This window comes from Cotesia glomerata, linkage group LG1, assembly GCF_020080835.1.
Source record: "Cotesia glomerata isolate CgM1 linkage group LG1, MPM_Cglom_v2.3, whole genome shotgun sequence".
In the NCBI taxonomy this organism is placed as follows: Eukaryota; Metazoa; Arthropoda; class Insecta; order Hymenoptera; family Braconidae; genus Cotesia; species Cotesia glomerata.
Window position 1 is genome coordinate 33,498,120 of NC_058158.1, and position 12,307 is coordinate 33,510,426.

At 30.9% G+C, this 12,307-nt stretch overlaps 1 protein-coding gene across 4 annotated transcripts in view; it reads right to left on the reverse strand.

The window, feature by feature from the left end:
- Nucleotides 1-802: 802 nt before the first annotated feature.
- The window catches only part of LOC123275071 (mucin-12), a 48,182-nt gene continuing 36,677 nt past the window's right edge, over nt 803-12,307 (reverse strand). For 2 of the 4 annotated variants that reach the window (XM_044742972.1, XM_044742974.1), the window contains exons 6-17: nt 11,628-11,677; nt 11,356-11,504; nt 11,037-11,236; nt 9,585-9,628; nt 9,226-9,360; nt 8,730-8,768; nt 8,028-8,221; nt 5,205-5,430; nt 4,630-4,759; nt 4,179-4,486; nt 2,269-2,467; nt 803-2,170 (exon numbers count right to left, since the gene is read on the reverse strand). In XM_044742972.1, coding sequence (XP_044598907.1) covers nt 2,012-2,170; nt 2,269-2,467; nt 4,179-4,486; nt 4,630-4,759; nt 5,205-5,430; nt 8,028-8,221; nt 8,730-8,768; nt 9,226-9,360; nt 9,585-9,628; nt 11,037-11,236; nt 11,356-11,504; nt 11,628-11,677 — 1,833 coding nt within the window. In that variant the 3' untranslated portion in view covers nt 803-2,011. Of the gene's footprint in view, nt 2,171-2,268; nt 2,468-4,178; nt 4,487-4,629; nt 4,760-5,204; nt 5,431-5,784; nt 6,011-8,027; nt 8,222-8,729; nt 8,769-9,225; nt 9,361-9,584; nt 9,629-11,036; nt 11,237-11,355; nt 11,505-11,627; nt 11,678-12,307 lie in introns of all 4 variants that reach the window. The other 2 variants (XM_044742971.1, XM_044742973.1) reach the window with 2 other exon arrangements.

Sequence of the window (12,307 nt, forward strand, 5' to 3'; positions counted from 1 at the left end):
TGTAATTTAAAAAGAATATTTTTAGCTCTATTTTAATAAATGAAAAAAACCAATAAATTAAAAATGTTGGCTAACTTTAGTATGATTAATTTTTTCCATATTTGTCTATAAATTTATTTATAATATATTTATTTTAATACAACAAAAATTGCTTACCCAATTGAAATCCGGATGGAACCTTAAGCACGAGTAATCAAAAATTATCAACTAGCCACTTCTAATTCTAATTAAGAACTGCTACTTCTAATTATGTGTACTTATACGTTGTCGGACGTTGTTGTTGGATTTAAAAATGTCATTTGATGTCTACCAGTGCCATCTAAGATTACTTCTTTGGTAATTTAAATAATTTAACAAGCGAAAATACTTATGATAGTGGTGGAGAAAACTATATTAAATAGTATGGAAAATATAGAACCCGTGATTCTTTGGTATAGACGGGGTAGCTCAAATGGTAAAGCGGCCGGCATGACTCTAAAGCTTTACAATTTTTTTGTAGAAACTTTATACATCAGATTCATAGTTTCGGAGATATTTAAACTTTTTTGGTTTACTTATAATTAATAAACAAATTAATTCCGCCGTTAGAAATTATTAAAATTTTTAACTAACTGTTTGTTAGAAGTTTTTTTTTTTTTTTTGGCATATTTAACTGTCAAAAAGACAATCAAAGTTTTTATGGCTTAGCTGCCAAACTACCTTAAGAAGATTTAACCGTTATTAATGTTAGAGGTATCAGTATTTTATAATTATTACTTAAAATTATTATTAGGGCCAGGATATAATTATTCTGAGATGATGGTTAATTAAAAAGAAAATTTATAGATAAATTTATTATAAAGACATCAAAAATTACAATAAGTACTTAACTAAATTATTGCAATGTCTAGCGACATTTGTATTTTGTATAGCAACCATGCTCGCAAACACGGTCACTCGAAAACATCCGCCCTCATCGCATCTGCGCCTAGTAACTCGTAACTTACATTCTGAGCTATTAAATAATTAAAAATCTCATATTAATCGGCACAAATAACTGAACACTCAGCAAAATACAATAAAATCTATGTTACATCGTTACTATTGTATTTTATTTTTCATTTTATATATCATATCTCATGTGATCTCATATCTTTGCCGTATGCTCGGTTATATTAATATGCTATAAGTACTTTCATTTTATAGCTTTACGATACGACACCTGATTATTTAAATGTACGTACGTATTTTATTGTATTTTTATTTTATTAATTTACCTACTATAAAATTAGCCGAGTACGCCAAGAAGGCTTTTATTTATCAAATCGAGACAGATCTTGAGCCAATCTTTTTATATACAAATAAGTGTGTGTGTGTGTGTTAATAAAAACACTTTTGATTTAATGAGTCCCGATTTAATTGATGGATTTGACAACAAATAAAAAAATAATTTTTTTATCTTTGAACAGCAATTCGTGTTTGCATCAATTTAAATATAATACCAGTCACAGAATACATTAATAAGCGTCAGATTATTTACTTTCGAAAGTTTATACTATATTTATGGCATTGTTGTATAATATTATCCGTAGCATTTTTTATTTTTATTTTTATACATAAATTTATGATTAAAAGATGAAGATTACGGATTTAAAATCAAATATTAATCTAAAGAATAATAACTGTTATTATCTATGTATTTAAAACCACATTGACGTACTCAGCTGGTAGTATTTGACACAGCGCCTTGATAAATTGTCCGCAGATGTCTATAATATCGCGTGAATCCACACGTGGACAAATTGATTAAGAAAAGAATTAAGAATATTGTTACGTATTCTAATCGTAGTTATAAAAAAACCAATTTTAACGTTTGTATGTTTGTTATAAATAATATAAATTGCTGGTGGGTTTCTCTTCATTGCTTTTCAATTATCAATTATTATAACAATGTCACGTGTGTATTTAGTTTTTTTTTACCTTTGTTTTTATATAAATTAATTTTTATTTTAAATCATTAATATTAATTATTTCAATTTTCGATGTCATTGTCGATGCGGCTACTGCGGATTCCGGTCTTGCCCGTCCAGGGGTAGATATCCGGACAAGGTTGGCACGTTTTCATGTACCTCACGCCACTCTTGTGCCAGAGGTTACATACTTTTGGATTATTACACTTTTTAGGTCGTCCCTATTTTTTGTAATTGATAAAAAAAATTAATAAGACTACTTGAAAGTTTTAAAAATTTATATTAAAAAATGATGAAATAAAATAAATCCAATATTTACCTGGTAGTTACATCCAAATGGTTCAAAAGTATCTAATAAAGCAAGAGGCGTCGGATTTCTGACCCATTCAATAGCTTGGGTATTTGTTATTACCCAGACATCATCCATGGCAACGATTGTGTCTAAGAAGGAGATAAATCCTTCTTTGTGGTGTGGTTGAGTAAACCATGCAGCGTGATAGAATAGACCAAATGGTGCTCTATAATAATTCAAACAAATATTAGCAATTATTAAAAAAGAAAAAAATTTTTATTATAAAAATATCATAATTTTAATATTTATTTTCTCTAAAGACTGGTTTTTATAATACTTTATAGATATTTTCTGACGTAAGTCATTAAATTTTCAGTTTATTTGGCTATCCAGTCTAATACAACTATTTTTTTTTTCTCTAATTTTTCATTATATTGTTAGCCTGTATTTCCCTCCAGGCATAAACAATCTATCCTCAATTCATATCTAAATTTGTCATTAAAGATAAATTTGATTGAAAAAATAATTCGGACGGCCCAGACCAGGACTCAAACCTGGATCTTTTGGTTACGCGCCAAATGTGTCTCGGATAGCTTTTTTTGTTTGGTTTTGGTTTTGAAAAAGGATTTTATTTTTAACTTTTTCTTTATACATAGATAAGTAACAATATCCTTCTAAACAACTTGAACATTAATATAATTTTGTTTTGAATTGTCATCACATGATGCTATTATCAAAAATACTTAATTTATTTATTTCTTTTATTTAAACCCAATAGCCCTGAGGGCCAATAACAGGGTTATTCAATAAATACAGAGTTGAAGATAGTAACAGAGTATGAACAATATTATTTAATATAATATATAATGACTTTATATAAACCAAAGCTTTAATTCTTAAATGCTAATTATTCCCTTAAATAAATTAATTAATGAGCGGCATGATGGCCGAGCGGACTAAGTCATTATCCCGTTAGTTCGTTCGTGCATCATGTCGTGGGGCAAGGGTTCGAGCCCCGACGGTTGTTCGAATAGTTCCAACACCAACCGTCGGAGATCGCTCCGGTAGCCGACTGTACTGGCATGGGTTTTGTCTGTGGTTTCCCCATCGCCACTATTCCAACAACCGATAGAAAGGGGTGAGGAATAGGGTAAATACAGTACAGAAAGCACAAGTCGGTCCACAGCCGCATTGAGAATAGAATTATGTGCGAAATGATATGTTGATTATAAAAAGCGGGGAACATGTTGATAATAAAAAGTGGAGAACATGTTGATTATAAAAAGAGCGGAGAACATGTTGACAATAAAAGAGTTGAAAGATTGTGTTGAAAGATAGAGCGGAGCATATGTTGATAATAAAGAGTTGAAAAAGACTATATGCGGAGAAGCTGAGACAATTAGCCTTGTAAAAACCAGAAAACGGTATACAAGTAAAACTCATAATAATAATAATAATAATAATAAATTAAATAATGAGCTAATTTATTAACTATATTATAGTTTTATTATATTATTAAATATCATTTAACATAATTAATATCTTTTCTTTGAACTATTACTAAATATTATATATTGCTTTGGAAAAAATAAAAAAATAAATATAAAAAACCAAATGCATAATGTCTCGGATAGCTTAAAAGGTAGAGCCTTTGACGCGTAACCAAAAGATCTAGATTCGAGTCCTGGTCTGGGTCATCCAAATAATTTTTTCAGTCAAATTTATGTTTAATAACAAATTTAGATATGAATTAAGGATAAATTGTTTATGCCTGGAGGGAAATACAGGCTAACAATATTACGAAAAAATAAAAAAAAAATTGTTGTATTAGACTGAATAGCCAATAAACTGAAAATTTAATGACTTACGTCAGAAAATATCTATAAAGTGATAATAATAATAATAATAATATTATACTAAAAAAAAATTTAACTTACCTGTTAGTAGTATAATGACGTTCAAAGTTTTTGATAAGCATTTTGTAAACTCCATTAGCAGTTGGCGGATTAGAGCAAGCATCTCCCATAGAGCAGCGACCACCGTTAAGATCTTGCCACATGACCATAGGCACTTCCCACAATCCGGGATAAGACCTCGTCGGACATGGAGGAATCATACAGTCGTGGAATAATTTGTAATCGAGAGTATAAGGCCAGCTCGGGGGTCTGTTTTCATAGATCGGCATCGAGGAGTCGTATGTAAAGTTGGTCTCCCACAGCATTCTGAACATATTGTTGCCTCCGACCTATCAAAAACCGTAAATGAATAAATAAATAAATAAATAAATAAATAATTAAACATGTAAACATATTATCGTTAAAGTCGAATTGAGAAGTGAGTGCAATAAATAACCATAAATCAGGTTACATGGAAAAAAAAAAAACTCACCGAGAGGAATGGAGCGCGCATTCCTTTGACATCTTCCAACTTGACTCCACCATAAGCAGCGAGAATTTCTCGTTGACCAGCAACTTCTCTGGCCCACTTCCTAGCTGAGAACTGCTCGCCAAAACTGTGCCTGGATTTTGTAATCGTATTATCATTATTACGTCTGTATTTTAATCAATTAATCAACTTATTTTAATGATTTTAAAGTTAAAAAAAAATTTTTTGTTTCTACTTAAAATTGTATTAGGAGCACGAGGCTGATCGATTCATTACCATTGTAATTTTTAGTATTTAAATTTAATATTAAAAAGCATTAATCTTATTATATTATTTCCTTATAGTTATTTTTATCATCATATATCAACCAATAAAAGTGTTTTGTAAGATTGTAATTAGTGTTTGTTCAAAGCTTTTACCATTAGCATTAGAGACCAAGGTAAAATTATGAGAGACGATTGTAGACTTGGCTCGTTTGCATGACATGAGTAAATCATACGTGTGTTTTAAAATGATGGTATGGTTGTTATGATAATAATGATAATAAATGATGATGATGATTATTACGCGATACTTACGACACCGTGTGAGAGGCAATCTCATGCCCAGAAGCATAAAGATTTTGTACTTGGCTGTAGTCAGTCCATTCGTGCGAAACGTAGAATGTCGCGGAGATAGGACAGCCGTTTGGGTTTTTTCGTCCCTTCTCGAAGAGATCCGCATACAGGCCCTTGTTCAGATCATTCACCGAGTCGTCAAAGGTCAGCAGTACTATCTGCGGTATTTCCTCAGGCAAGTAGTCCCCTACAGTGTTAGGAGGTCGGGATCACGGGGGATAATCAGATTCACCAGGAAGTGCATTGATTTTTTCAGGCCATGATATTGTTTGGGTTAATTCAAAGAAGAGGAAAGAACAGAAAAGAAATTTTTAGTTAGTACATGTACCAGATTAGTTTTTTAACATTGTTAAAAGAAATAGAAGTAAAAATTTAATTTTTTTTAAGGCCAACTTTTTTCCACAAAAGTTTTGCCGGTATTTTGTATTATTTCTTCCGATGAGTTTGCCCCAAAGCTATTGTAATTAATATATAATGCGATGATTTTATTTTGATTTTAATTAAGAATCTCCGAGCCTCGAACTTCGCTGACGCGACTTACGAGACTGTGTGAGAAGCGAGCTCGTGTCCATCGGCATAAAGGTTTTGAACTTGGCTATAATCAGTCCATTCATGCGACACGTAGAAAGTTGCTGATATTGGACACCCATTTGGATTTTTCCGGCCCCGTTCGAACAAATCCTCGTAGAGCTGTTTGTTAAGATCGTTAACGGCGTCGTCGAAAGTCAGAAGAACAATCTGTGGTGTCTGTTCAACATCTATTCCACCTGAATTTTTCAATTTGATATTTCAATATCTAATGAATTTTTCCGAAAATTTTTACCCCAAGTATTGCTATTATTATAATTAAATCTAATCACTCGAAAGTATGTGGATTAAATTTTTAAATTAATCTATTCTCGGTGTACTAGTTGGTTTTTATTTATACTTTATATAAGCCACGCGATAAGTATATACTTATTTATTAACCGCTCTGTACTTTCGAGGAGCACTGTACAGTATTTATCTGGAGAATTATTATTAGATACTGTGGATACTACATATGTATTTTATTTACTATTTACTGAATTATATATTATATATTGACTAGAGGTGCAATAATAAAAACGTCTCGAGTCTCGATAGATCTTATTGTTGATTAGACGGTTTAAGCCGAGGGCAATACCGTTTTCATGGTCGTTAAATGCTACATTAATCTCATGATGAACTACACAACCGATAACGCGGAAAACTAAACTCTCCAGGACAATACGAGTAAACTATTCATTAGATAAATGCTGAGATAAATATAAATAATTCATAAATTAATTTAATCCGTAAATAAATAAAAGGTAAATGACAGTTAAATTATAATTTAATCCGTCGAAAGTTTGGTTTTTTCACTGGTCAATCTATGTTTTTCCCTTGCTGTGATTTTATATATAAATAACCGCGAAGCGTGACTGTTTTCATCTGTTTTCTGTGTCTCTAGACAAGAGAAATTGTTAAAAATGATAACACCAAGATCAAATTCTATATTTCATTCATTATTACCTAATATATTTTGATATTAGAAAATAACCTATTGAATTAATGACTCTAAATCACGGATAGCTTACAGGAAATTTAACTTAAATTCACCCAAAGTGAAGTTATGTTAATAATACATTACATTATAATTATATTGATCTCTACAAAATTAAAAAAAAAAAAAAAAAAAAAAAAAACTTTCACATGAAATGTAATTTAAAAGTAAATTTGTTATCTTTTTTTGAAATTTAAATAATAAAATTAAGTATAAAATTTTTTGATATTCAGCCGGGCACAATGTCTGAGCTTAGTCTAGAGACATAATGTGATTGTCTTTACACATGAGAACATTCACAGAGTAGAGGCGTGCGACGAATAAAACGTTAATTGGGCTCTACTGTATTCCGCTATTCTATGAAAGTATATATATATATAGATATAGATATAAATATATATGTATATTTATATTTATATGTGTAGAGATATATATGCGGATCTATTTCACTTTCGAATGTCCCGCGCAATGCGTAGCGTATGTAATATTAGAATCGGTGAAAGTAACTGAACTCGGTAAGCAGTACATTGCGATGCAGACAATTGACATGCCTGTTCTTCATCAGCATCGACATCCACGTTCTCAATATAATGTAATGTAATGGTTTTCGGACGTACCATATTCAATTGTACATTGGCTAACGATGAAAGTCTTTGTTATTAGTCATCATCGCACATTGTGCTAAAATATGCTAACTATTAATATATCTACTCATATGCTTAAGTACAATAACAATAATAATAATGATAATAACAACAGCTTCAAGCGGATGGATGAATACAAAATAAAAAATAAAAAACAATTATTACAAGCTTCACTTATTAGCGAATTGGCGAATGTGTAACAAGCACTGTGTCTAGTTGTTTTACAAATCTACCGTTACACAGTCTTTTAAACACAGTTAAAATAAAAACTGTTTGAGTAAAGAGACACCAACTCATCTTATCTTAAATAAATGACCAACCACATTTATAAATAGTCCGTGTGGTCATGTCCATTATGATGTACCGGTTTCGCAACGCTCGATTCGTTATTGCTACAGACTCTTTTGAATAGTCAACAAATCGATAAAAATATTATTTTGTAATTCTAAAATAAATAAATAAATGAATTATAATAATAATGACATTTAATTTGATGTAATTACTTGTACTTAAATCAAAAAGGTGACGTTGATGATTGAGAATAAATAAATATAATAATAAAAATATGTGGGTTACCTGGAATATCAGGTCCGCCGCAGTTACAATCCGGAAGTAAGCAAACATCTTTGCGGCATTTGGCTGCTGGTTTGTCTACCTGAGGCGTAGGATAAATTGGCGCTGGTCTTGATGGTGGATGTCTGTAGATGTCAACAAACTCCTGGGCCTTTGAGACTATTTCCGTAGATGGTTTTAGTGTTGGGCGTAGTCGTCTAGAATAAAAACGGGGTTTTATTTAATAAAAAATGAAAGAAATTCCAGCTTGTTAAAAGTTTAAATAAACTTCAATTCGATAATTAAATTTTTTTTTTTTTTTTCAATTTTAACGACTATTAAGGTCCAAATTTTAATTTAAATACCGCGCAACATTTAAATTGGCGTTTATGTAATCCTGTAATATTATTAAAACCATATAATGCTGATTCGAGGCTAATGGATTACAAATAATTACAGTATTTATTATTGTAAACACTTAAAAGATAGTAAATAGTTGTAATTATATAATCAGTATGTCAAATACGTTTGAAGATCAATTAACTTAAAGATAATTAATGGGATAAACGCTCGATTTAACTGTTGTCGACTGATGTGTGCATTTATTTCTCAATAGGTCACCATTTGATGAGCTAAATATTTTAGAAATGGTGATAATAATTATTATTATTGTAGTTATTACTACTTTAATTGTTATTTTTTATTACATGAGTTATTATGACTTACGGTGGTGCAGTTCCTCGGTTAACGTTTTGTCTGCTTCGGCTGTTAAATAAAATGAATTTATTAATGCAACTTCCGGATTGAAAACGAAAGTTAATAATACAACATATATATATATATATATATATATATATATATATCATACATACACATATATTTATATTTATGTGTAACTGTTCACTGCAGATAGAATATGAAGTATTAGGGTGAAAGTGAATAAAGGAGAGCAATTAAATTTTATTTTTTGAGTCGCTGAATTTGGAATGAATGTAAGTGAAGATTGAATGCATTTAATGAATTAAAATTAGGTCTCGGCCAAACAAGGGTTTGTATTTACGTGGCCTTAAATTAACGCAATGATGGTAATTTATTGTCATTAATTCGCCGTTATATTGATACTTGCATTGTATTGTGAGGTATGTTGTGAGGTAAAGATACGATTTACGAGATATGAATGTGAAATGTTAAACATAATTGTTATTTGTTGAATTCTACACACCTTGGAACAGTTACTGTCGTGTAAGGACGGGCAGTTGTCGTCGGCGGGGCTTGAGTCGTCGTCGTTAATGGAACGTAAGCATCAATGGCATTTGGTGTCGTCACGTGAACCACTTGAGGACTGATGCTGTTTGGCCTACACATTAATAAAATTTTAAATTATAAATAATAAATAATAAATTACAAGTAAACCTTTATATGCCTATCCTTTATTTAACTACTTTTAATAAAATGCAAGATTCACCGAGTTCAACGGCTGGGAATTTTTAAACGTGGGTAGCATCAACAGTAAGATGAAAGTTTAAATAATTAATTACCTGAATTATTTACGGGCTTTGTTTTGGTGAGTATTATTCTTACCTGTAAGACTGCTGATCGTTGATATGGAATTTATTCTTGTGACCCTGAAAATTATTTTCGAGAATAAATATAAAAAGTTTGGAAAATCTAAATGAAAATAAAGTTAGCCGACATCTAAAAATTTTTATGATTTTTTCTATTAAAGAATTATTACAAAAAACAAAAAAAAAATTTTTTTTTATCTGTTAAAAACTTAAAAAACTATAAGTGCAATTTTTTAAAAATATTTTTTAGTTATAATTTAATAAATTAAACAAAATAAAAAAATCAAAAATGTCGGCTAACTTTATTATTATAAAATCTAAAAGTGCACGACTCATAATGCACAACTCATAATCCTATTTATTAAAATTGATGGTTGATTGAAATTAGCTTAGTATCAAAATAACTCAAAAACAAAGAATAAAACAAAGAATGTGAAAAAAAAATATATAAAACAGCTAAAATAGCACGATAATGCGCAAACGGCTCTAGTGAGATAAAAGTACACAATATATACAGGGTGTCCCAAAAGTCACGGACGCCATTGTAGCATCTGATGAAAAAAATAATTCTGAGACGAAAAGTCCTTAGCCATTTTTCAATTAACCGCATAGATAATTAATTATTAATTAAAAATAACGTCTCTTTATTTGTTAGAGAGAGAGCGCCAGTGTCCAGTAAAGTATGTGCCAAACAAAAACACAACTAACTGTATGACTAACTAATTTCTATAGCTAACGTAGTCACAAATATTTACTTACACATTCACACGTGCAAGCGTCTTCGTTGGAACGCACTTGACTTGACACTAGCGATCTCTCTCTAACGCATAAAAGGACGTTATTTTAATTAATAATTAATTATCGATGCGTCTGATTAAAAAATGGCTAAGGACTTTTCGTCTCAGAATTATTTTGTTTATCAGATGCTACAATGGCGTCCGTTACTTCTGGGACACTCTGTATAGACATACAGTCTTCTGGTTTTTGTTTTATTTTATTAATTGTTTATAAACGACACTGAATTACCTAGCCATTGGCATTCGTTGACCTACAATTCTTTCAAAGAATTAAAAAAAAAATTTTTAATCAATTAATGCATTTTTTCGCAAGTTACAATGTTTTTAGAGTTTTATACATGACGGAAAGGAAAATTTTTTGACCTATTTTGATGTTTTTTTCCGTTTCTATTGCACTGAGTCAATTTTTGAAAAGTGTCAAATTAATCTCCTTTAAATTATCTTGACAATAGTATGCAAAATATTATAATAATAAAAAAATAGCTGCCGAAATAAGGCAAAAAAAATTTTTCGATCGTAAAGCACTCTCTGATGCTTCGCATCATGAGTCGTGCAATAAAATAAGAAAACTTTAATTTTATATTAAGAAACAGTCAATTTATCGAGTCTTTAATAACTTACTAGTTTCAAATAACTTTAATCTATAGAAGTAAAGTGTTCTCAGTAATTACCTGGTTATCATAGATGTCGTAATCCGCGGCAGTGACTTCTGAATTGAAATTATACTTATTAACATCGTTCGCGGGTACTTTCTTTGACTTTTGCGTGTAAGTCTTTGAGTTTGGCGTGACCTCGGCGATACGGACGGTTTGCTGTTGTGGAGGATGAGATTGGATTGGTACTGATTGGTTAAGAGCGTACTGGGGATAATCTGTAAGAGATAAATTATTTAAAAAATTGAAGATTTTATAATAATCCATAATTAAATAGCTGATTTTTTTTTTTATAATAAAAATAATTAATGCAAATAAATATAATTTCATAACTCACCATCGTCCTTATAAATAGAAACGTCATCGTCGTAGAGATAGTAAGGATAACTATCATGATCATAGTAGGCCTTTGAAATAGTAGGAGCTGGAGCGGCAGGTGTCGACGGTGTGGTTTTTACGACACGTGGATTCTCCGAAGGAATAGTTCTGTGGTAATTTTTAATGATCAAACATTTAAATTATCTTAAGCATTTAATAATTGCTAATAAGTATGAAATGTCATGAAACATGTTGCAGCAGTATATTGCATACATAAATAAAAATAATTACCTGTAAGGACTGTCTGTTTGAATGCGCGCAAAGCTTTCCTTCTCCCTCTCCTGGAATAAAACAAACTGAGTGTTAGACTAAAAAAATGAAGCTTGCTAATTATAATAGAGAATAATAATGACCACAAAGGAAGTCCTTGATGGTCGTTAGAGAGAAAGAGTAGGTATTAGCTTGTATGGAAAGAATGAAAGAATGGTGGAGTAAAGACGTGCTACATGTACATCAACTAGTATAATACAGTACAGAGTAAGAGTTAAGACTAAGAATGCCCATCATTTACAGTCAACGCTCTTTGTATTTGACTCGCCCGTACAGGACCATTCTCTGTATTTGACTCGTCCTTGTCCATAAGAGCTGTGTAAAATCGTCAAATACAGAGGAAGAATGTGGTCAAATACAGAGAGGTCCAATACAGAGAGCGTCGACTGTATTAACTATTTTATTATTAGGTACTAGGTACTTGATTTATATTTTTTTTTTATTTATACTTTCAGAGACGTAAATGGATAAACCGTCACGCACGTAACGGGCCCACGCGATTTCACGGGTCTTCCGTTTTGTTTAGTCGAACGCTACTTTACGTCGCCTCTTGACTTAACGACCAGCACTGAGGTACATTAATCCTACATACATCGGCTCCTTCTTTATTTTTATTTAATTTTTAGAGTTATTTTGCATAA